At 41.9% G+C, this 26,506-nt stretch overlaps 1 protein-coding gene across 1 annotated transcript; it reads left to right on the top strand.

Moving 5' to 3' along the window:
• Positions 1-3,561: 3,561 nt before the first annotated feature.
• LOC124700279 (phospholipase A2 homolog 3-like) lies at positions 3,562-4,346 on the top strand. Its single transcript, XM_047232432.1, has 4 exons — positions 3,562-3,720; positions 3,835-3,883; positions 3,970-4,092; positions 4,174-4,346. Exons 1-4 carry the CDS (start codon positions 3,562-3,564, stop codon positions 4,344-4,346), a joined length of 504 nt encoding a protein of 167 aa, XP_047088388.1.
• Positions 4,347-26,506: the final 22,160 nt, after the last annotated feature.

Below are 26,506 nucleotides of genomic sequence, written 5' to 3'. Positions count from 1 at the left end.
CTTAACCAAGTTTGTATATGTATGAACAGATTGCAGGTTGATAGACTAAAGTGCACAATAGTATTTTCTAGTGTACCGTTCGGTGTATTTTACAATTTACTATAGAGTATATTATGTGGCCTGAAAACAATAATGATGAGGATAAATGACTTCGTGAGCAAGCTATTGAACTATTGGCGAAAGTAAAGAATCCTGGAATAATCATTGTTTGGAAAATAATTATTTGAACCTCACATCGGTACCATATGCACGGAGTTTTATTTATATTTATTATTTCGTGAGGGCATGAGGAAAACAATGGCTTGATTACACATTTACCCACGCTCGTGATAATAGTACCAGAGGCCTCTCATTTGATCACCCTCTCTCAAACTTTTCATTCTCTTTAAACTAAATCGCGTTGCAGTACACATGCTTGATGGCATAACTTTCATCAGTACGTGATGGTAGTGTTATTTGGTTTCTATTTTTAGCTACAAAAGTGTGATTCATTGCACCACATGCACGGAAAGGAACGTGTTTGATCATTTCAATTTCCTTGCAAATCCAACGGAGAGTTCTGATTTTGCCTGATCTATTCATTGGGTCAAGTGTCAAGTCTTCCCAGCTCTACTCATAATGATCGATACTTTTTCCTCAGAAAGCATGACTGCTGTTTGATTCAGTAATACTAGAGAGCGGTGTTTACTCACGGACGGGGACTTTTTATTTATTTATTTTAGAGAGAAGTCCATTTTACCCCTCAAACTTGTCTCAAGATTCAATTTGCAACTCTGGATTTTAATTTGATTCAAGTTTCAACCTCAAACTTTAAAAGCTATTCAGAATACACCCCTTTCACTATTTTTATTGCAACCTCTGCGGGTTTTTTTATGTACTCCAAATTCTTTAGCGTCAACGAAGGAGTACAACAAATCAACGCCTGAGTGTACCTCCTCATACATGCATGCTAGGGCTGGTACACCAAAATCAACGAATGCACGTTTGTATGTTCTTAGTTAGCAAGAGCATAATCCTTTCTTGTACCTCACATGTGAGATCTCAATACATGTACGCGTATATTTAGTTAAAATACAGGATAAACCCAGCTGATGTGTCTATAAACTTAGCTTAAACCAGTTAGATGGTGAAATGGGTGTATTCCAAACGGTTTTTAAAGTTTAGGGGTGAAGCTTGAACAAAATAAAAGCTGAGGGCTGTAAACTGAACTTTAGGATAAATTTAGGGTGGTAAATTGAACTTCTACAATCGGACGGGATATTCCTAGTTGTAAAAATCTTATACCAGGCTGGGCCAGAGCCACATATTTTCAGGGGCTAGCCAGGCTTGTAGAAACTATTCCTAAGTGGCAGCCCAAGTATGAGTCATGAGCCCATGACCTGCCTATCCTTGGGCTGTAGGAGAGGACCAGAATATCGCGTTAATTCAGTCTCCTTTCTCCACTGATATCGGTGGGCTTTACAGTTTACAGGAATAGATAATTTTCTCCACAGTGCTGCAGGAAATAAAGCTCCGAATGGAAGCCGGAAGCCTTCATGTGGTTTATCCATGGAAACAGAGCATCTAGTGTCCATACTCATGATCTAGCTGGTACTACCTTCATTCCAAAACTTAAGGCTCATATTATTTTTAGAAAGTTAAACTATGTCATGGTTGACTAAGTTTTTACAAAAGATTATTAACATGTAAAATATGAAATTAATATCATTAAATAGATAATGAATTTTTTTTATGATATCTAAAAAATATTATATTTTTGATAGATTGTTCTAAAAATATGGTCAAACTTTATTTGGTTTGACTTTTCAAAAAAATAAGCCTTAAACTTTGGGATGGAGGTAGTATTTCTTTAGACTTGCATCAGGGTCGCCGCCTTTGGATCCTTGTATCTCCTGGTTCAAATATTGTACCTGAAAACATTGAGTAATAAAGTGAGCTATGATTGTAAAAAAGATATTTTTTTCCAAAATCACGAGTCAATAATTGGTCGATTAAAAAATTAAAAATTGCAAAAAACCATAATTTAAGGATAAGAATTAAAAAACAACATGTTTTCCTTTTCCACTACTGGAAACACTTTTACAGAACGAGATTATACGGCATTTGCTAGAGTAGGCAACTATATTCCTACAGTGAATCCAGTATTTTGAGTTTTATTTAGCTCATATAGAAAATACTAGCCTTTGCACTCATGTTTCTATTCAGAAGGTGCGATATATCTTTTTGAGAATTAAGGTGTGATATCTCCCGCTCATGGAAAGTTGGAATTGTTTCAAGAACATCTCTGTGCCCCTCTCACATTCCTTCGTATATTCATCGCTGGATAGTCACCATGCGGTCCTTAAACTTTGAGCGGTAGTATCGGTCCACATAGGTCAACATCTAGTCAGATCGAGGAGCACAATTATATATGGAGGCTGACACATATGCCCTGGTGCAAAGGAATAATGCTAGGAACAACGAAACATGGCAAACCGAGGAGCCCAAAAACTAGTGATATGGACTGGTGTATGTGAATTTGTGACACATATGCGGATGTATCCTCATCCCTCCTCTATCTCTCTCTCTTGAGGGTTCACCCTTCCTTTTGATAAAATGAAAAAATCATACGGGAGCTCCTCCCGGTGACCACTCGGAAAAAATCAAGCATCTCGATTGTGGAGGCTGAGTGAGATTGGGGTGTGGCGATGGTAGGGTCCCAGTGATGCATCCGTGCTAATCAGGATTCGATTCTAAGCTGAGACATATGACCTAGTGCAGAGGAAGAGTATGCACGGTGGTGTGAGTAATTCACGGTCGAATGAGAACTTACTCACGACTTGCGCGAACAATGAAGCAAATCTAGCGATCCGAAGTATTTTTCTTAGTTGCAAAGCACACAAAAACTCTCAGGCAATGACAGCAAAACCAATGCAACATTATTTTTGAAACCATACTACTCCCTCTGAAGTATTAGTATCGTTTCAGCGAATCAAAGAGAGTACGAGAACTAAGACTGATCTGATTTCACATTTTGTAGAACATATAGTTCCCGACAACATGGGCAGGGACACTGCTGGCACCAAACTCAACTAACCAACGACAGCGAGTCGCAAATCGTACTGTCACAGAAAAGATCAAGCCACGCCTGAAAATCTAGATCAGTCCATGACCCACCCCAAGTATTTCCGCCCAAAGAAACTACGGAGTACTTGGCGAAAAAGAAAGGAAGGCGCTGGATCGCCGACACATGCTCGCTCGACCCATGCATCGACCGACGTGGTGCATGCACGGCATCTTCCTCCTCGCTGTCGCCTGCCCGCCCGTGAGCTAGGCAACAAGCCCCGCGCGCTCACGGGCGGGATACAACCAAAAACGCCAGATCTCCCCGTTTCTCTCTCTAAATCAGCGCCTGCATACTGCAGCCGCAACTACAGTCGCCGTCGCTCCAGCCAATGCGCCGCTCTCCCTAGATCTTATCCCGCCCAGAGCGACGCGCAGGCGCAGTATAAGTTTGCAGCTAGCAGGTGGCTGCCGCCGTCTCGATCGACACAAGCAGGGAGAAGAAGAGGATTCTAGCACATGGCACGCGGCAGAAGCAGCAGCTCCCGGATGCGGCGGCCGCATTTGCGTCTACTCGCGGCGGTGGCTGGGCTGCTGGTCGCGTGCGCCGCCGTCGCGCCGCGCTCGTCGGCGCTCAACGTCGGCCTCCAGTCCGCCGACACCGACGGCGACGGCGTGGTAAGTGGCCGAGCTAGCTCGCGCCTGCATTTTGTGTGTAATTGATTAGCGACGGCCTAGCTGATTGTGGTTTGTCGATGAACTCTCCGGCGGCCGGAACGCGGACGCGCGCAGAGCAAGCAGCAGGCGTGCAGCCGTACGTGCGAGTCCGACCACTGCACGAGTACGTACGCGCGTGTCTAACTTCTTCTTCGTCTTCGTCGGTTCCAATGCGTGTGTGTGGCTCACTACGTAATCTTTGATACGCAGCGGCGCCGTTCCTGCGGTACGGCAAGTACTGCGGCATCCTCTACAGCGGCTGCCCCGGCGAGCGCCCCTGCGACCCGCTCGACGCCTGCTGCATGCGCCACGACTACTGCGTCCAGGCAAAGAGTACGTCGACGGCCGCGCGATCCATCAGTCCATGAGCTACGTTTGATGATCTGATATGTGTCTTAATTGGTTTCTTTCCAGATGATTACCTGAGCACGCAGTGCAACGAGAGCCTGCTGGAGTGCCTGGCGGAGCTGCGGGCGGGCGGGGGCACCTTCGAGGGCAACAAGTGCATGATCGACGAGGTCATCGACGTCATCACCGTCGTCATCGAGGCCGCCGTCGTCGCCGGCAGGGTACTCCACAAGCCCTAGCTAGCGCACCGTCGTCGGCGTGCGACGGAGCTCTACCACCGAGATCGATGGCGATTGGACGTGTAACAGCTTGCGCGGTAGGTGGGTGGTACACGCTTTGCTTGCTTGGTCTTTGTCACGGCCGGCGGGCGTGTTGTGTGGCCATGGCCCTCCGGTCGCGTCGATCGCCTCAACTACGACGTACCCGCGGTCACATGCATTGTTGTGTGATGCTTAGCTAAGATCGACCGTGCCTAAACTGGCTTACCATAAGTATGTACATGGAGATGAGCACAGTATAATCTGCTTGACTTTTACTTGGTTTGGGTCGTTTTTGCCTTAAAGATCGTCTGCATCTGGTACGTGTCATATACTAACTTCAATAAAACTGAGAAAATTAATTCAAAAGAAATTTTTTAAAGCTCCATTTTAAAATTCAGACCTAACCATTCAAGAAGAAGCAGTGGGAACAACGGAACCTATGATTCGATATGATTTTAATCAAAATAATCCTAATACTTCATTGGATGGGATGGCATCTGCTAAGGTCTTAAATTAACAAATTAAGACACGAAAAAGTAAATGTTCGCCCGTGAAACCTTATTGAATCAGAATTTAAAATAAGTGTCAAAAGTATCTAGATATATATTGCGTATTTTAGTACTTCCTCTATCTCAGTTTACTAGGCATACACGTGTACCTAGATCATCAATTTGATCTATATAATATAAATTATATAACACAAAAATTATACCATTAGAAAGTATAAAATCTAAAATTTCTAATAGTATATTTTTTGTAATATATATATCTTATGTTAAGTTTTTCAAATTAACGACATAAGAATATGCGTAGGACTAGTAAACTGAAACGGAGGGCGTACTATAATATAGATTGTAGGATTCGTTGCATGGAAATCAAAAAAATTCTACAGCAAAGACGAATAAATCCAAGATCCAATCTATGGAAAAGCCAAAATCTAATCTATGAGATCGGAGCGACGAGAAAGAAGAGAGACTAACCCTCGAAGATCCAAAGCATTAACGAGATCATATCTCGTGGTTGATGTAGAGGATCGTTCTGGTGCTGCAATCCGGCAGCACATTCGTACTCGGTCACATGTATAGTGTCGATGACGTCCTTCCTCTCCCCTTTCCAGCGGGCAGCGGAGGAGTAAATCCCCTCGGAATCCTAGTGATGACGCGTGAAACACACGTTCGTTGGGAACCCCAAGAGGAAGGTGTGATGCGTACAGCAGCAAGTTTTCCCTCAGTAAGAAACCAAGGTTATCGAACCAGTAGGAGATGAAGGCCACGTGAAGATTGTTGGTGAAGGAGTGTAGTGCGACGCAACACCAGGGATTCCGGCGCCAACGTGGAACCTGCACAACACAATCAAAATACTTTGCCCCAACTTAACAGTGAGGTTGTCAATTTCACCGGCTTGTTGTAAATAAAGGATTAAACGTATGATGTGGAGAATGATGTTTGCTTGCAAAGAACAACAGAGAATAATGATTGCAGTAGGTTGTATTTCAGATGTAAACGAATGGACCGGGGTCCACAGTTCACTAGTGGTGTCTCTCCAATAAGATAAATAACATGTCGGGTGAACAAATTACAATTGGGCAATTGACAAATAGAGAGGGCATAACAATGCACATACATATCATGATGACTACTATGAGATTTACTTAGGGCATTACGACAAAGAACATAGACCGCTATCCAGCATGCATCTATGCCTAAAAAGTTCACCTTCGGGTTAGCATCCGCACCCCTTCCAGTATTAAGTTGCAAACAACAAACAATTGCATTAATTACTGTGCGTAATGTAAATAATACAAATATCCTTAGACAAAGCATTGATGTTTTATCCCTAGTGGCAACAGCACATCCACAACCTTAGGGGTTGTCTGTCACTCCCCGCATTAAATGGAGACATGAACCCACTATCGAGCATAAATACTCCCTCTTGGAGTCACAAGTATCAACTTGGCCGAGCCTCTACTAGCAACGGAGAGCATGCAAGATCATAAACAACACATATATGATAGATCGATAATTAACTTGACATAGTATTCCATATTCATCGGATCCCAACAAACACAACATGTAGCATTACAAATAGATGATCTTGATCATGATAGGCAGCTCACAAGATCTAAACATGATAGCACAAGAGGAGAAGACAACCATCTAGCTACCGCTATGGACCCATAGTCCAAGGATGAACTACTCATGCATCAGTCCGGAGGCGTGCATGGTGATGTAGAGCCCTCCGGTGATGATTCCCCTCTCCGGCGGTGGTGCCGGAGGCGATCTTCGGAACCCCCGAGATGGGGTTGACGGCGGCGGCGTCTCAGTAACTTTTCTCGTATTGTGGCTCTCGGTACTAGGGTTTTCGCGACGGAAGGATTATATAGGCGAGGGGGCAGAGTCGGGGGACGCTCAAGGGGCCCACCCCATATGGCGGCGCGGCCAGGGGTGGGGCCGCGCCCCCTATGGTGTGGCCGCCTCGTTGCCCCTCTTCGTCTCCTCTTCGGTGTTCTGGAAGGCTCCGTGAAAAATAAGACCGTGGGCTTTTGTTTCGTCTAATTCCGAGAATATTTCCTGTGTAGGATTTCTGAAACCAAAAACAGCAGAAAACAGGAACTGGCGCTTCGGCATCTTGTTAATAGGTTAGTACCGGAAAATACATCAAAATGATATAAAGTGTATGTAAAACATGTGAGTATTGTCATAAAACTAGCATGGAACATAAGAAATTATCGATACGTTTGAAACGTATCAAGCATCGCCAAGCTTAGTTCCTACTCGCCCTCGAGTAGGTAAACGATAACAAGGATAATTTCTGAAGTGACATGCTACTATCATAATCTTGATCAATACTATTGTAAAGCATATGAGATGAATGAAGTGATTCAAAGCAATGGTAAAGATGATGACTAAACAACTGAATTATATAGCAAAGACTTTTCATGAATAGTACTTTCAAGACAAGCATCAATAAATCTTGCATAAGAGTTAACTCATAAAGCAATAGATTCTTAATAAGAGGTTCTGAAACAACACAAAGGAAGATTTAAGTTTCAGCAGTTGCTTTCAACTTTCAACATGTATATCTCATGGATAATTGTCAATACAAAGTAATATGATGAGTGCAAATAAGCAAGTATGTAAGAATCAATGCACACAGTTGACACAAGTGTTTGCTTCTAAGATGGAAAGAAGTAGGTAAACTGACTCAACATAAAGTAAAAGAAAGGGCCCTTCGCAGGGAAGCAGGGATTACTCATGTGCTAGAGCTTTTTATTTTGAAAACATGGAAACAATTTTGTCAACGGTAGTAATAATTCTTATGTGTTATGCATAAAACCTCCTATAAGTTGCAAGCCTCATGCATCGAATACTAATAGTGCCCGCACCTTGTCCTAATTAGCTCGGACTTCCATGGATTATCATTGCATTACATATGTTTCAACCAAGTGTCACAAAGGGGTACCTCTATGCCACCTGTACAAAGGTCCAAGGAGATAGATCGCATTTGATCTCTCAATTTTGATAGATCTGAACTTGAGGACATCCATACCGGGACAACATAGAAAACAGATAATGGACTCCTCTTTTATGCTTTAAGCATTCAACAACAGATAATATTCTCATAAGAGATTTGAGGATTAATGTCCAAGCTGAAACTTCCACCATGATACATGGCTTTGGTTGGCGGCCCAATGTTCTTCTCTAACAATATGCATACTCAAACCATTTAACTCATGGCAAATCTCCCTTACTTCGGACAAGACGAACATGCATAGCAACTCACATGATATTCAACAAAGGTGTAACAGGTTGATGGCGTCCCCGTAAACATGGTTACCGCTCAACAAGCAACTTATAAGAAATAAGATACATAAGCGACATATTCATTAACACAATAGTTTTTTAGGCTACTTTCCCATGAGCTATGTATTGCAAAGACAAGGAATGAAATTTTTAAAGGTAGCACACAAGCAATTTACTTTGGAATGGCAAAAAAATACCAGATAGTAGGTAGTTATGGTGGACACAAATGGCATAAGTTTTGGCTCAAGGTTTTGGATGCACGAGAAGCATTCCCTCTCAGTACAAGGCTTTGGCTAGCAAGGTTGTTTGAAGCAAACACAAGTATGAACCGGTACAGCAAAACTTACATAAAAACATATTGCAAGCATTATAAGACTCTACACTGTCTTTCTTGTTGCTCAAACACTTTTACCAGAAAATATCTAGACTTTAGAGAGACCAATCAAGCAAACCAAATTTCAACAAGCTCTACGGTAGTTCTCCACTAATAGGTTTAAACCACATAATGCAAGAGCTTAAACATGATCTACTTTAGAACTCAAAACAATTGCCAAGTATCACATTATTCAAGACAATATACCAATTATCACATGAAGCATTTTCTGTTTCCAACCAAATAGCAATAAATGAAGCGGCTTTCAACTTTCGCCATGAACATTAAAAGTAAAACTAAGAACACCAGTGTTCAATATGAAAAAGCGAAGCGTGTCTTTCTCCCACACAAGGAATGCTAGGATCCGAATTTATTCAAACACAAACAAAAATAAAAACACACAGACGCTCCAAGTAAAGCACATAAGATGTGACGGAATAAAAATATAGTTTCACTAGAGGTGACCTGATAAGTTGTTGATGAAGAAGGGGATGCCTTGGGCATCCCCAACCTTAGATGCTTGAGTCTTCTTGAAATATGCAGGGATGAACCACGGGGGCATCCACAAGCTTAGACTTTTCACTCTTCTTGATCATATTATATCATCCTCCTCTCTTGATCCTTGAAAACTTCCTTCACACCAGACTCAAAACAATCTCATTAGAGGGTTAGTGCATTATCAAAAATTCACATGTTTAGCGAGGACACAATCATTTCCAACACTTCTGGACATTACCCAAGGCTACTGAAAGTTAATGGAGTAAAGAAATCCAATCAACACAGTAAAAGAGGCAATGTGAAATAAAAGGCAGAATCTGTCAAAACAGAACAGTCCGTAAAGACGAATTTTTTAGAGGCACTTAACATGCTCAGATGAAGAAGCTCAAATTGAATGAAAGTTGCGTACATATCTGAGGATTACGCATGAATTTTTGCAGAATTTTTAGATTCTCCTACAGAGAGATCAACTCAAATTCGTGACAGCTAAAAATATGTTTCTGCGCAGAAATCCAAATCTAGTATCAACTTTAATATCAAAGACTTTACTTGGCACAAAAATGCAATAAAGTAAAGATACAAAGGTATTGCTACAGTAGTAACAAGCACCTTGACTCAAATATAAAACAAAAATTGCAGAAATAAAATAATGGGTTGTCTCCCATAAGCGCTTTTCTTTAACGCCTTTCAGCTAGGCGTAGAAAGTGTAAATCAAGTAACATCAAGAGAAGAAGCATTGATACGTCCCAAACATATCTATAATTTCTTATGTTCCATGCTACTTTTATGATGATACTCACATGTTTTATACACATTATATGTCATTACTATGCATTTTCCGGCACTAACTGTAAGAGCAAACTTTAAACCCCATGTTTTGTGTGTTTGATGACAACACTTGAGATATCTCACCGTGTGCCTTGAGTATCATTGTTAGATTTGCAAGAGCACGGTGACCTCGCTGGACGCGTCAAGATCGGAAGATTGAAGCGTAGTTGATAGGTTTTCTGGTTTTGTGTGTGTTTGGCGAGGTAACATGGTTGGAGAGAAAAAGGGAAGAAAACCAGATTTAGCCAGGCCGGTGCTACCGGTACCTGTAGCGGTAGTACCGCTACCCCTATAGGTACCGCCCTCGGTACCGCTCTGAGTCTGCACTAATTTCGCTCCCAGAACACGCTGCGGTACCCCTGCAGTACCTGGGGCGGTAGTACCGCTCACGAGCGGTAGTACCGCTCACGGTACCGCTTAGGTACCGTAACCGAGTTACGGTCGTACCGCCCTGGTACCGTTCTGGTACCGCTTTGGATCCGAGAAGGTCTGGACCCTATTGCGGTACCTCAAGCGGTACCTCGTGCGGTAGTACCGCTCTGCGTCCTTTGACCGGATCCGGGAGGATTTCGAACTCGGAGCGGTAGTACCGCTTCCTGAAGCGGTAGTACCGCTTAGGCCAAATCCGGACATAACGGTTGGATTTGGAGGAGCCTATTTAAGGGCCCCTTCTTCCCCAACTCGTTTTGATCTCTTCCCCTCTCTCTCCTCCATTGTTGCTTGAGCTTAATTCTTGAGGATCTCCTCCCCATCCAACCAATCTTGCCCAAACTTTGAGGAAGGGTGGAGGAGACCCCGATCTATAGTTCTACCAAGAGAGATTTCACCAATACTAGCTATTCCTTAGTGGATCTTGGTGGTAGGGTTCCTTAGTGGGGCATTGGAGAAGAGTTCCTTTGGTGGAGCCTTGGAGGAGCTTCTTGGTGGAGCCTTGGAGGAGCTTCTTGGTGGAGCATTGGAAGAGTTCCTTTGGTGGAACATTGGAGATGGGTTCCTATGGTGGAGCATTGGAGATGTGCAACTATGGAGCCTAGCTTGGTGATGTACTAGCTCCATAGGGTGTTGGGAGCATCCTTGTGTGTGGAGCTCGCACCAACCTTGTGAAGGAATCACCGCCTCGACCGGTGCCTTAGTGGAAGAGGGAGAGCACCTTCGTGGAGCTCTCTCGAGGAAGAAGGTGAGGCCTTCCTTCGTGGTGTGGCCGCCTAGTCTCTTGTGTGAGACTAGCACCTCCTCAATGCAGACGTACTTCCTTTGGTGGAAGGAAGCTCGCGGAAACAAACCTCGACTCGCCTCGCGCCCCCCGGTTGTCTCGCTCCTTACTCTCATTATCTTGTTGATTCCTTTAATTGTTGCACTTGTCCGATATTCATTGTAGGATCACCCCATTGCTAAAGTTCACACCTTTACCTTCCGTTGCCTAAAAATTGAAAAAGACTAAAACTTGCCGTAGTGCCATTCACCCCCCTCTTGTTCGCTACGATCCATTCAAGTGGTATCAGAGCAAGGTTTTCTTGCTCGGGCTTTACCGCCTAAGAAATGGCCGAACAAGAGGCGGATAAGAATGGGTCACCTTCCCTTGTGCCACCCGCTCCATCATCGCCCATCGATTCCACGACGGCTACGTTGGATGACCTCAAGAAATTGGAGTCATCCATCGTTGCCCAAACGAAGGCGATGATGATGGAGTTGATGGTACAAAAACCAAACCCGCCACCAAAAGCAAGTTCCTAGGATCCGCCACTGTCACATCCCGAAATTTTCTAAATTTTGGAATGTGAAAAAAATTTAATTTAATACTTGATTGTTTGAACTTGACTGAAAATTCACGAAGATTTAAAACTTTTGAAGATTATTTAAAAGTAATTTCCAAAATGGAGTTTTCATAAATCCTAGTTTCAAAATATTTTCTAATGAATACTCTATTTTGTTCAGAGGTTTTGAAACTTATAAAATCTTTCATTTAATAAAAGAGTTTAAACCATAAAAAGCACTATAGCCACATAGACGTGTATGTCAAATTTTGGTTTTATAAAGTTTAGATTTTTGATTCAAATTTAGTCTCATATTGAATAATTTTTCATAACGAACCCAACGGTACCTCATTTGTATTTTTCCGATTTTATTTGAGCCTCCAAATATGTATTTCCAATTTTGTTTTTTTTTTAAAAAAAAAACAAAGGGCGCAGCCAACTGTGCGGCCCAAGGCCGCCGCAGCCCACCCGTCCGCCTCGCCCCGCGCGGCAGCCAACGCCCGCAGCGGCCCAGCTCGCCGCCTCGCCCCGGCCCATCTCCCCGCCCCCAGCCCACCCGGCCGATCCGGCCCAAGCCGCCCCCAGCTTCCCCAGCGCACGCCCAGCACGCCCGCTTTTCCTTTTCTTTTGTCCCACCTCGCCTCTTTACAAAAATTAGCTCCAGCCATCACCCTATATAAAGACCCGAAGAGGCGGCCCCAAAGCACATCAGGCCGGCGCCTCCTCTCTCATCTCGCGCAAAGCACAGACGTGCAACGCTGCTTCTGTGGCGGCGCAGCTGTTCGCGACGCAACATCCGCAACGCTATTTAGGAAACGCCGTGATCCGACGCATCCTTATTCCGGTAATAAATCTATTTCCGCTCTTTTTACGTAAATTGTCGTACGTAACTTTACAATTTTATTTCTTTAGATCTACGCCCTCGTTTAGAATAGTAGTTTTTCCGTTAAGTTTGTAATTAGATTCTCTAAAACTTTCATGTAGAAAGTTTTTCCATCCGAGCAACTTGTTCGGACAACTTTTCGTACAACATTAGAACTGCAACCACTTCTATCTAGTTTTGTAAAATTCATATCTTAAGTTCTATCCGTCGGATTTCGACAAACCCTATACCATTGGAATCAGCAAATCACGTAGATCACGTTAGACATGTTGTGTGGCAGTTCGCCCACTTTATTTTCGCGGTATTCCTTTGTTCCGCAATGTTGTCTATGAAATAAATCCTACAAACTTTTTCCGAGAGATTATTTTAGCGATACGCTTGTAATGGAATTCTCTACAACCTTCATGTAGAAAGGTCTTTCATCCGGAAAACTTCTTCTAATGACTTTTCACGAGAAGTGTAGTACTATGACTCGCTTCGACATAGTTTCTTTAGCCAAAATGATCATTATGCTATACCCATCTTATAGGACCAGTTATAATTCTTTATCTTGTTCACAGATAATGCATATCCCACTCTTAGTTGTGTAGTTCACCTTATTCAAATGACAATTGAGCTATTTGAGTAAATGGTGACTAATCTTAGCTATAGATTTCTCTTAAGCAAGTGTTATGTTGAGTCACTATACTACATAGCAAATGTTTTGAACCCTTGATATCCATTAGCATCTTTGACCCACATTTTCCATATCGTTCATACATTTTCAACCTCATGACCATTTAATCCTATTGGCTTATATTGAACTATTTAATTTACAAATGAGTTGATTGAGTAATTCAATATATTATAAATCCATATCCAAGCCTATGTGTAACTCATACTATCTTAGTAAGTGTTTTCAAACTTTACCAAATAGTATTTTGAGTTGCGTCCTTTGAGACTCATGTGATTTCATCACATGGATCATTTCAATTACTCAATCTTGAGTAGAAAACAACCATTGACCATAGGTTCTTATCAATCATTTTTCTTCTAAGCACTTGACTTAGATAATCATTTCCTTTTTCAAGTATTTGACCCATCCATTCAATATCTCCAACTCATATCTTGCAAGCCAAACCTCATGCCACACCATAGAGCGATTTCCGATTGTTGTCTTGTTTGATTTTGTTGTTGTTGAATTGTGTGTTTATGTTGTGCTATATTCTATGTTATAGTTTGTACGGAGAGGCACGTATTTTGATTAAGAGAAGTGAACGCGCTTCGACTACCAAAAAGGCAAGTGACACTCAATTCCTACCTATTTTATTATGCATTAGTGATTTTCAAATTAGTATGCATGGTAGGATTTTGTTTTCGAAAGTTATGCTATACTTAGAAAATCCTAGTAGTGTGTAGCTACTCCTGAACCTAATGATAGGATACTTTGTTTTTGCTCTGCAACATCAAATGCCAAATGTTATTTCATTATTTCGATGGTGATGGTTTGAAAAGTGAAAATTAACAACCCTAATGAAACACCTGGGTGGATTGGTTGATTGGTGGGCGGCTGCTCAGGTCCACGCCCTAGTAGGCTGAAGTGGCGAAGTCCACGCCCCTAGTTGGCTGAAGTGGTGAATCCCTGAGAGTTCGCATGTTGTAGAGTGGTCGCTTTGATCGCACACTGGTTTCACCGAGGATCGTGCGGGGTTTACTACTGTGAGGGGTTTTAAGCTTGTGAGTTCCACTTGTGGTTGGCCACCCAGGATTAAAGAGATTACTATGTCGTCCATGTTTTTAGTTAGCTTCCGAGTGCAACCATTATGGCATTATGGGCTCTGTCTTAGACTAAGTACGTTAGTGGGAAACTTCAACTTGTGGCTACCGACAGGGTGGAGTTTCGTGGTACGACGGATCCAGTAGGTTGAGCGGGCTACTAAGGAAAAGCTTCGTATGGTTGAACTCGTCTTGACCTTAATGAAGATCTTGTCTCATGCATTCTTGGCAAATGGGCTGGGTCGTTAATTGTGGGTAAAGTGCACAACCTCTCGAGAGTTAACAACCTAAGATCTTAGCCGTGTCCCCGGTTATGGACAATTTGAGCTCCTAGGCAAGGAATGTACGGAAGAATCTCATCACTGTTTTATGAATGTATTTAAAATTTTGTATCAACCTTTGAGAAAACTCATGGGAGATGTAACCATGTGATTATTCTCAAAACCCATGGAGGATTTAACCATGGTGTGATTTCATAATGACATTCAAAGACTTTCAAAATGTTTTGTTTTAAAATAAAATATAGGATAAAATTGGCTTTATGCAAATTTGCCTAAACTCCACTTGCCAAATATCATGTAGATAGTCATGCCCAAAACAGCCACCATATAAGTGTCATTTGCCGGTACATCATTGTACCGACCTCCATTCGTGGGGCTGCATATTCAAACGTGCGGGATTTTCTCGAGGAGAAGTATGTGGTAGGATCTCGAGTCTACATTCCAACATGATCTGCTCGTGGCACATGAAGATGATGAAGGCTCATTGCTGATTTACTTTCCGCTGTGTTTATTCAACATTTCATATGAGCTAGTCCATTTGACTATGCAAGTTGTAAGTTTTTACTTGTACCCTTTGGATCAACGATGTAGTAATTTGATACTATTGCAATGATTACTATATTTTGTAATGTGTGTGCTATCGGTGATCCCGGGAATAGCACTATACACAGGTATCTTGCCTTTATTTAAAGGTAGGGTGCTAAAGAATGGTATCAGAGCATAGTGTTGCCTGTAGAATCGAGACCCTAGGTTTGGATTAGAAATAGGAAGACCCTAGGATGAAAATTAAAATTTGTCTAATCCTATTTCAATTAAAAATATGTTTGGATTTGTGAACCTCTTGTATTCTCATCTACTCCATCTTCAAATATTGTTCTCCTCTCACTTTAGATGACCTAACTTGTCAAAACTATCAAGGAAGTAGAGATGATGACCTTGTGCCTGAAGTGAGGGACTGCTGCTTCATGTGACATTCTTCGACTTTGCTAGAAGTGTTGCATGGGAGACAAATGAAGGACTTGAAGGAAGACTTCGATGCAGACTGCACAACACACGAAGATACACCAAAGGAGTAGAATAGAAACGTGATGCATCCAATATAGACATAGACTAGACCACCATTAGTTCTCTTTTGGCGAACCAATGATAAAGAAACAAAGTATTGATCTTACCAAATTGAGGTATGACCATACTATTTATTTTGTGATTGAAAAATATTGCTTGATGCTTGTTAGATGTTGTTTGTAAGATGTTTTGTCTTGATCTGATGTGTTTGGGTAGGAATCTCCTTTAGAATCTTTCTATCTATTCTCATCTATACCCGACCCAGAGAATGTTTTCTCGGCAACTCTCTATGAAGACAACTTTAGTGAAAACAACCTTGATATTTCATATCAAGACGAAGAAGATTAGAGTGAGAGTTACGCAAAACCCTAGTTAGGGATCGATAGAAATGTTTTCAAAACAATTCAATAATGGGGATTGAAACATTGATTCAATTCTCCATGGAAATTTTTATCAAACTTGTGAGGTTGACCAAGTGTTAAAATACGAGATATACCAAACTGAAAACAAGGAGATGATTGGGTGCGACATGGATTGGCCCCCATGACGACTACTCATATTGTTCGCCCTTGTTATGAGGAATGGTAAATCTAGAGAGACGTACCTACAAGAGAGACGTCGATGTTAAGCCTGAACCATAGGATGGATAAATATTATACCCTTATAGTAGGCAAGTGCTGCCAAGCATAGGACTGTGTTTAGTTTGAAGATCTATCCACTAGTTTAGAGTGGTAGAAGGATGTCGATGACACCAACAAGTAAGAAAATGAAGGATGCCTTGAAGTAATCTGATTGACCCAAGGAGTGACCCATCAGTATCAAAAGTAGTTCAACAACCAACCATTTGGATTAGAAGCCCTAGTATGAAGGAAACCTATGTGACTCACTTTGGAGAGATATGTTGTTCACTATATGTGAATAAACATTCGCCTAATGGATGTTAACTCAGAAGCCACAAGCCATAGATATTTTCAAAAGATGACCCGAGGTCAAGTCTTATCCGGAGATGTGCCAAGTCCCATCCAAGATTAGCTTAGCCTAAACCCAAGATAGAATACTACCTACACAAGTTTCATTTAAGGGTGGTAGCACCCATGGCCATCTGTAACCCAAAACTTTCTAACCTTTCTCAAATCTCGAGGACGAGATTTCTTTTAAGGGTGGTAGTCTGTCACATCCCGAAATTTTCTAAATTTTGGAATGTGAAAAAAAATTAATTTAATACTTGATTGTTTGAACTTGACTGAAAATTCACGAAGATTTAAAACTTTTGAAGATTATTTAAAAGTAAATTCCAAAATGGAGTTTTCATAAATCCTAGTTTCAAAATATTTTCTAATGAATACTCTATTTTGTTCAGAGGTTTTGAAACTTATAAAATCTTTCATTTAATAAAAGAGTTTAAACCATAAAAAGCACTATAGCCACATAGACGTGTATGTCAAATTTTGGTTTTATAATGTTTATATTTTTGATTCAAATTTAGTCTCATATTAAATAATTTTTCATAACGAACCCAACGGTACCTCATTTGTATTTTTCCGATTTTATTTGAGCCTCCAAATATGTATTTCCATTTTTGTTTTTTTTTTAAAAAAAACAAAGGGCGCAGCCGACTGTGCGGCCCAAGGCCGCCGCAGCCCACCCGTCCGCCTCGCCCCGCGCGGCAGCCAACGCCCGCAGCGGCCCAGCTCGCCGCCTCGCCCCGGCCCATCTCCCCGCCCCCAGCCCACCCGGCCGATCCGGCCCAAGCCGCCCCCAGCTTCCCCAGCGCACGCCCAGCACGCCCGCTTTTCCTTTTCTTTTGTCCCACCTCGCCTCTTTACAAAAATTAGCTCCAGCCATCACCCTATATAAAGACCCGAAGAGGCAGCCCCAAAGCACATCAGGCCGGCGCCTCCTCTCTCGTCTCGCGCAAAGCACAGACGTGCAACGCTGCTTCTGTGGCAGCGCAGCTGTTCGCGACGCAACATCCGCAACGCTATTTAGGAAACGTCGTGATCCGACGCATCCTTATTCCGGTAATAAATCTATTTTCGCTCTTTTTACGTAAATTGTCGTACGTAACCGTTAAGTTTGTAATTAGATTCTCTACAACTTTCATGTAGGAAGTTTTTCCATCCGAGCAACTTGTTCGGACAACTTTTCGTACAACATTAGAACTGCAACCACTTCTATCTAGTTTTGTAAAATTCATATCTTAAGTTCTATCCGTCGGATTTCGACAAACCCTATACCATTGGAATCAGCAAATCACGTAGATCACGTTAGACATGTTGTGTGGCAGTTCGCCCACTTTATTTTCGCGGTATTCCTTTGTTCCGCAATGTTGTCTATGAAATAAATCCTACAAACTTTTTCCGAGAGATTATTTTGGCGATACGCTTGTAATGGAATTCTCTACAACTTTCATGTAGAAAGGTCTTCCATCTGGAAAACTTCTTCTAATGACTTTTCACGAGAAGTGTAGTACTATGACTGGCTTCGACATAGTTTCTTTAGCCAAAATGATCATTATGCTCATACCCATCTCATAGGACCAGTTATAATTCTTTATCTTGTTCACAGATAATGCATATCCTACTCTTAGTTGTGTAGTTCACCTTATTCAAATGACAATTGAGCTATTTGAGTAAATGGTGACTAATCTTAGCTATAGATTTCTCTTAAGCAAGTGTTATGTTGAGTCACTATACTACATAGCAAATGTTTTGAACCCTTGATATCCATTAGCATCTTTGACCCACATTTTCCATATCGTTCATACATTTTCAACCTCATGACCATTTAATCCTATTGGCTTATATTGAACTATTTAATTTACAAATGAGTTGATTGAGTAATTCAATATATTATAAATCCATATCCAAGCCTATGTGTAACTCATACTATCTTAGTAAGTGTTTTCAAACTTTACCAAATAGTATTTTGAGTTGCGTCCTTTGAGACTCATGTGATTTCATCACATGGATCATTTCAATTACTCAATCTTGAGTAGAAAACAACCATTGACCATAGGTTCTTATCAATCATTTTTCTTCTAAGCACTTGACTTAGATAATCATTTCCTTTTTCAAGTATTTGACCCATCCATTCAATATCTCCAACTCATATCTTGCAAGCCAAACCTCATGCCACACCATAGAGCGATTTCCGATTGTTGTCTTGTTTGATTTTGTTGTTGTTGAATTGTGTGTTTATGTTGTGCTATATTCTATGTTATAGTTTGTACGGAGAGGCACGTATTTTGATTAAGAGAAGTGAACGCGCTTCGACTACCAAAAAGGCAAGTGACACTCAATTCCTACCTATTTTATTATGCATTAGTGATTTTCAAATTAGTATGCATGGTAGGATTTTGTTTTCGAAAGTTATGCTATGCTTAGAAAATCCTAGTAGTGTGTAGCTACTCCTGAACCTAATGATAGGATACTTTGTTTTTGCTCTGCAACATCAAATGCCAAATGTTGTTTCATTATTTCGATTGTGATGGTTTCAAAAGTGAAAATTAACAACCCTTAATGAATCACCTGGGTGGATTGTTTGAGTGGTGGGCGGCTGCTCGGTGGCTCCGACCTCGGGGATGGACCGATGGACGGGTGGGTGCCCGAGAGTGCGCGGTTGAATAGGGGTTGCCACCCAGGATTGGAGAGATTATTATGTCGTCCTTGTTTTTAGATAGCTTCCAGTGCAACCACAATACATTATGGGCTCTGTCTTAGCTAAGTACTTAGTGGGAAACCTCGCCTAGGGTACCGCCAGCGGGTGGAGTTTCAGGGTACGGGCGGATCCGGTAGGTTGAGGGGCTACTAAGGAAAAGCTTCGTAGTGACCTCGTCCTGGCCTTAATGAAGATGAAGAATTTTGGCAAATGGGCTTGGTTGTTAATTGTGGGTAAAGAGCGCAACCTCTCGAGAGTTAAACCTAAGATCTTAGCCGTGTCCCCGGTTATGGACAATTTGAGCTTCTAGGCAAGGAATGTACGGAGGAATCTCATCACCTTTTATGAATGTATTTAAAATTTTGTATCAACCTTTGAAAACTCATGGGAGATGTAACCATGTGATTATTTCAAAACCCATGGGGAATTTAACCATGGTGTGATTTCATAATGTCATTTAAAGATTTTCAAATGTTTTGTTTTAAATAAAATGTAGGATAAAATTGGCTTTATGCAAATTTGCCTAAACTCCACTTGCCAAATATCATGTAGTTAGTCATGCCCAAAACTGCCACCATATAAGTGTCATTTGCCAGTACATCATTGTACTGACCTCCATTCGTGGGGCTGCATATTCAAACGTGCAGGATTTTTTGAGGAGAAGTACGTGGTAGGATCTCGAGTCTACATTCCAACATGACTGCCTGTGGCACATGAAGATGATGAAGGCTCATTGCTGATTTACTTTCCGCTGTGTTTATTCTGAACATTTCATATGAGCTAGTCCATGCGACTATGCAAATTGTAAGGTTTTACTTTACCCTTTGGATCAAATATGTAGTAATTTGATACTATTGCAATGATTACTATATTTTGTAATGTGTGTGCTATCAGTGATCCCGGGAATAGCACTATACACAGGTATCTTGCCTTTATTAAAAGGTAGGGTGCTACAGCCACCAAAAGCTAATCCCCTTCCTCTTGTTGATTTTGTCGCGGAAGCGACAAAAGATCCACAAAAGGAAGGGCTTGCGGATACCGGCACTTCAATAAAAGGGAAGGATGATGACACACCGGTATCAGAACGTCTTGGGGGTTATCATGCGGTGCCACCACCAAGTGATTACACCATCAATGTTCCGATACCGATGTCGCATATCTTGTCGCATGGTTCACCACCGTCTCTTGAGTCAAACAACTTTGAGAATTGGCAATTCTTAATGCGTTCACATGTGCGCAGCGCTTCTACCGAGCTTTGGCGTATCATCGAGTAGGGCTATTCACCACGAGATCCCAAGAAATTGACAAGGAGAGATGTGGTGGATGACCAACTCAACGCCACCGCCATCAACATGATTCATATGGCCATCACCCCCAAGGACCGCGCTCATATTCGCTCGCTCAAGACCGCCAAGGAAGCATGGGACAAACTTGAGAAGCTCTTCCTCGGCAATGCAAGCATCCAAAGCTCCCGCTTTGATGAAGTGAACAATATGGCCGACAATTTCGTCATGGTGGAAGGCGAGACCCCCAAAGAAATGTATCGGCGCCTCATCGCTCTTGCCGTGCAAATGTAAGATCTTGGAGCAACGTTTGTGGATGACCATTGGATCAAGCGCAAGTTCTACAACACTCTCCTCCCTTATGAGGAAGTGAAGTTGACGGCCATCCGCCAAAACGCCTCCTTCCGTGCTATGACATCCGATGAAGTCCTTAGCGAAGTCATCGCTTTGGACATCTCCAAGAAGAATGCGGAGGATCTTGTTGCTCGCGCCCACAACTCCCGCAAGCCCAACCTAGCATTGAAGATGAAGGTGCATGAAGCTAGTGAAAGCGATGAGGATCCCATTGAGTGGGGATCGGAGGATCTCAAGGTCAACTACCATGAGCACATGGCTCTCGCCGCCAAGAATTTTTGGGATGGTAACATGTCCCGAAACACAAGACCAAGAAGATCACGTGATTCTCCAAGAAGACTCTCCAAGAGCCCAAGAGAAGAACATGCTACCATTGCGGTGACAAGAATCATTTTGTCGCGGATTGTATGTTTGAGAGAAGAGAAGATTATGGTGGAAAGCTTATCCCAAAGGATAGGTACAAGCCACTCTCCAAAGGATTCTCCAAGTTCTCCCCAAGGTCCGATGACGACAAGGTCTCCTCCAACAAGAAGCCTAGAGCCTTCATCATTCGTGAAGAGTACACCTCCGATGAAGATGGGGAGCATGAGGACAAGCGCTCCAACAAGGAAGGAGAGGGAGTGGCCGCCATCGCCATTTCCACTCCCTCCAACTCTCTCTTTGACTCTCCTAATGAGAACCTCGTCACCAACAATGCTCGGTGCCTTATGGCAAAGGTATCTGATACGCGTACAGCACGCGTCCGTTGGGAACCCCAAGAGGAAGGTGTGATGCGTACAGCGGCAAGTTTTCCCTCAGAAAGAAACCACGGTTTATCGAACCAGGAGGAGCCAAGAAGCACGTCGAAGGTTGATGGCAGCGGGATGTAGTGCGGCGCAACACCAGGGATTCCGGTGCCAACGTGGAACCTACACAACACAACCAAAGTACTATGCCCCAACGAAATAGTGAGGTTGTCAATCTCACCGGCTTGCTGTAACAAAGGATTAGATGTATAGTGTGGATGATGATTGTTTGCAGAAAACAGTAAAGAACAATAGCAGCAGATTGTATTCGACGTAAAAGAATGGACCGGGGTCCACAGTTCACTAGAGGTGTCTCTCCCATAAGATAAATAGCATGTTGGGTGAACAAATTACAGTCGGGCAATTGACAAATAGAGAGGGCATGACAATGCACATACATGATATAATGAGTATTGTGAGATTTAATTGGGCATTACGACAAAGTACATAAACCGCTATCCAAGATGCATCTATGCCTAAAAAGTCCACCTTCGAGGTTATCATCCGAACCCCTTCTAGTATTAAGTTGTAAACAACGGACAATTGCATTAAGTATGGTGCGTAATGTAATCAATAACTACATCCTCGGACATAGCATCAATGTTTTATCCCTAGTGGCAACAAGACATCCACAACCTTAGAACTTTCACGTCACTGTCCCAGATTTAATGGAGGCATGAACCCACTATCGAGCATAAATACTCCCTCTTGGAGTTAAGAGCAAAAACTTGGCCAGATCCTCTACTAATAACGGAGAGCATGCAAGATCATAAACAACACATAGGTAATAGATTGATAATCAACATAAGATAGTATTCTCTATCCATCGGATCCCGACAAACACAACATATAGCATTACAGATAGATGATCTTGATCATGTTAGGCAGCTCACAAGATCCGACAATGAAGCACATGAGGATAAGACAACCATCTAGCTACTGCTATGGACCCATAGTCCAGGGGTGAACTACTCACTCATCACTCCGGAGGCGACCATGGCGGTGAAGAGTCCTCCGGGAGATGATTCCCCTCTCCGGCGAGGTGCCGGAGGCGATCTCCCGAATCCCCCGAGATGGGATTGGCGGCGGCGGCGTCTCCGGGAAGGTTTTCCGTATCGTGGCCTCAGATGCGGGGGTTTCGCGACGAAGGCTTTAAGTAGGCGGAAGGGCAACGCGGGGGGCCACACGAGGGCCCCACACACCAGGGCCGCGCGGCCAAGGGCCAGGCCGCTCCGCCCTGTGGTGTCGGCGCCTCGTGGCCCCACTTCCTTTCCCCCTCGGTCTTCTGGAAGTTTCGTGCAAAAATAGGACCCTGGGCGTTGATTTCGTCCAATTCCGAGAATATTTCCTTACTAGGATTTCTGAAACCAAAAACAGTAGAAAACAGCAACTGGCTCTTCGGCATCTCGTTAATAGGTTAGTGCCGGAAAATGCATAAATACGACATATAATGTGTATAAAACATGTAGATATCATCAATAATGTGGCATGGAACATAAGAAATTATCGATACGTCGGAGACGTATCAGCATCCCCAAGCTTAGTTCCTGCTCATCCCGAGCAGGTAAACGATAACAAAGATAATTTCTGGAGTGACATGCCATCATAACCTTGATCATACTATTGTAGCATATGTAATGAATGCAGTGATCAAAACAATGGTAATGACATGAGTAAACAAATAAATCATAAAGCAAAGACTTTTCATGAATAGTACTTCAAGACAAGCATCAATAAGTCTTGCATAAGAGTTAACTCATAAAGCAATAAATCAAAGTAAAGGTATTGAAGCAACACAAAGGAAGATTAAGTTTCAGCGGTTGCTTTCAACTTATAACATGTATATCTCATGGATATTGTCAACATAGAGTAATATAACAAGTGCAATATGCAAGTATGTAGGAATCAATGCACAGTTCACACAAGTGTTTGCTTCTTGAGGTGGAGAGAAATATGTGAACTGACTCAACATAAAAGTAAAAGAATGGTCCTTCAAAGAGGAAAGCATCGATTGCTATATTTGTGCTAGAGCTTTTATTTTGAAAACATGAAACAATTTTGTCAACGGTAGTAATAAAGCATATGTATCATGTAAATTATATCTTACAAGTTGCAAGCCTCATGCATAGTATACTAATAGTGCCCGCACCTTGTCCTAATTAGCTTGGGTTAACACGGATTATCATTGCATAGCATATGTTTCAACCAAGTGTCACAAAGGGGTACCTCTATGCCGCCTCGTACAAAGGTCTAAGGAGAAAGCTCGCATTTGGATTTCTCGCTTTTGATTATTCTCAACTTAGACATCCATACCGGGACAACATAGACAACAGATAATGGACTCCTCTTTAATGCATAAGCATTTAACAACAGTTATTATTCTCTGAGGATTAGCTGTCCAAACTGAAACTTCCACCATGAATCATGGCTTTAGTTAGCGGCCCAATGATCTTCTCTAACAGTATGCATACTCAAACCATTTGATTGTGAAAACCGCCCTTACTTCAGACAAGACGAACATGCATAGCAACTCACATGATATTCAACAAAGGTAAAAGAGTTGATGGCGTCCCCAGAAAACATGGTTATCGCACAACAAGCAACTTAATAAGAGATAAAGTGCATAAGTACATATTCAATACCACAATAGTTTTTAGGCTATTTGTCCCCCATGAGCTATATATTGCAAAGGTAAAGAATGGAAATTTTAAAGGTAGCACTCAAGCAATTTACTTTGGAATGGCGGAGAAATACCATGTAGTGGGTAGGTATGGTGGACACAAATGACATAGTGGTTGGCTCAAGGATTTTGGATGCATGAGAAGTATTCCCTCTCGATACAAGGTTTAGGCTAGCAAGGTTATTTGAAACAAACACAAGGATGAACCGGTGCAGCAAAACTCACATAAAAGACATATTGTAAACATTATAAGACTCTACACCGTCTTCCTTGTTGTTCAAAACTCAATACTAGAAATTATCTAGACTTTAGAGAGACCAAATATGCAAACCAAATTTTAGCAAGCTCTTTGTATTTCTTCATTAATGGGTGCAAAGTATATGATGCAAGAGCTTAAACATGAGCACAACAATTTCCAAGTATCAAATTATTCAAGACATTTTAGAATTACTACATGTAGCATTTCCCGATTCCAACCATATAACAATTTAACGAAGAAGATTCAACCTTCGCCATGAATACTATGAGTAAAGCCTAAGGACATATTTGTCCATATGCAACAGCGGAGCGTGTCTCTCTCCCACACAATCAATGCTAGGATCCATTTTATTCAAACAAAAACAAAAACTAAAACAAACCGACGCTCCAAGCAAAGCACATAAGATGTGATGGAATAAAAATATAGTTTCAGGGGAGGAACCTGATAATGTTGTCGATGAAGAAGGGTATGCCTTGGGCATCCCCAAGCTTAGACGCTTGAGTCTTCTTAAAATATGCAGGGGTGAACCACCGGGGCATCCCCAATCTTAGAGCTTTCACTCTCCTTGATCATATCGTATCATCTCCCTCTCTTGATCCTTGAAAACTTCCTCCACACCAAACTCTAAACAACTCATTAGAGGGTTAGTGTACAATAAAAATTCACATGTTCAGAGGTGACATAATCATTCTTAATACTTCTAGACATTGCACAAAGCTACTGGACATTAATGGAACAAAGAAATTCATCCATCATAGCAAAAGAGGCAATGCAAAATAAAAGGCAGAATCTGTCAAAACAGAACAGTCCGTAAAGACGGATTTTATTGAGGCACCAGACTTGCTCAAATGAAAATGCCCAAATTGAATGAAAGTTGCGTACATATCTGAGGATCACGCACGTAAATTGGCATATTTTTCTGAGCTACCTACAGAGAGGCAGGTCGAAATTCGTGACAGCAAAGAAATGCATATCGCGTAGCAGTAATCCAAATCTAGTATGAACCTTACTATCAACGACTTTACTTGGAACAACAATGCCCAAAACTAAGATAAGGAGAGGTTGCTACAGTAGTAAACAACTTCCAAGACTCAAATATAAAATAAAATTACTGTAGTAAAAACATGAGTTGTCTCCCATAAGCGCTTTTCTTTAACGCCTTTCAGCTAGGCGTAGAAAGTGTATATCAAGTATTATCAAGAGACAAAGTATCAACATCATAACTTGTTCTAATAATAGAATCAAAAGGTAACTTCATTCTCTTTCTAGGGAAGTGTTCCATACCTTTCTTGAGAGGAAATTGATATTTAATATTACCTTCCTTCATATCAATGATAGCTCCAACAGTTTGAAGAAAAGGTCTTCCCAATATAATGGGACAAGATGCATTGCATTCAATATCCAAGACAACAAAATCAACGGGGAAAAGTTTATTGTTAATGGTAATGCGAACATTATCAACTCTCCCCAAAGGTTTCTTTGTAGCATTATCAACAAGATTAACATCCAAATAACAATTTTTCAATGGTGGCAAGTCAAGCATATCATAAATTTTCTTAGGCATACCGGAAATACTTGCACCAAGATCACATAAAGCATTACAATCGAAGTCATTGACCTTTATCTTAATGATGGGCTCCCAACCTGTTATCACCAGAATTTGACCGGATCAGAGGTGGGCCGCGATTAAAGATGGGCTTGAAGAATATAAATGGAAGAAATACATGAATCGGCCTTGTATACAAAGTTTGGGCTAGTTTGCCCGTGTATCTGTAAATATAGTAGGATACGTGTCGGTTAGATAGAATTTGGCTCGTGCACGGTTGGGATTACTCCCACGTTAGAAAGTCTACGGACTATAAATATGTATCTAGGGTT

The sequence above is a fragment of the Lolium rigidum genome, chromosome 3 (genome assembly GCF_022539505.1).
Source record: "Lolium rigidum isolate FL_2022 chromosome 3, APGP_CSIRO_Lrig_0.1, whole genome shotgun sequence".
Classification (NCBI taxonomy): domain Eukaryota; kingdom Viridiplantae; phylum Streptophyta; class Magnoliopsida; order Poales; family Poaceae; genus Lolium; species Lolium rigidum.
The sequence above is the reverse complement of the archived record's forward strand: the minus strand, read 5'-3'. Positions and strand labels throughout refer to the sequence as shown.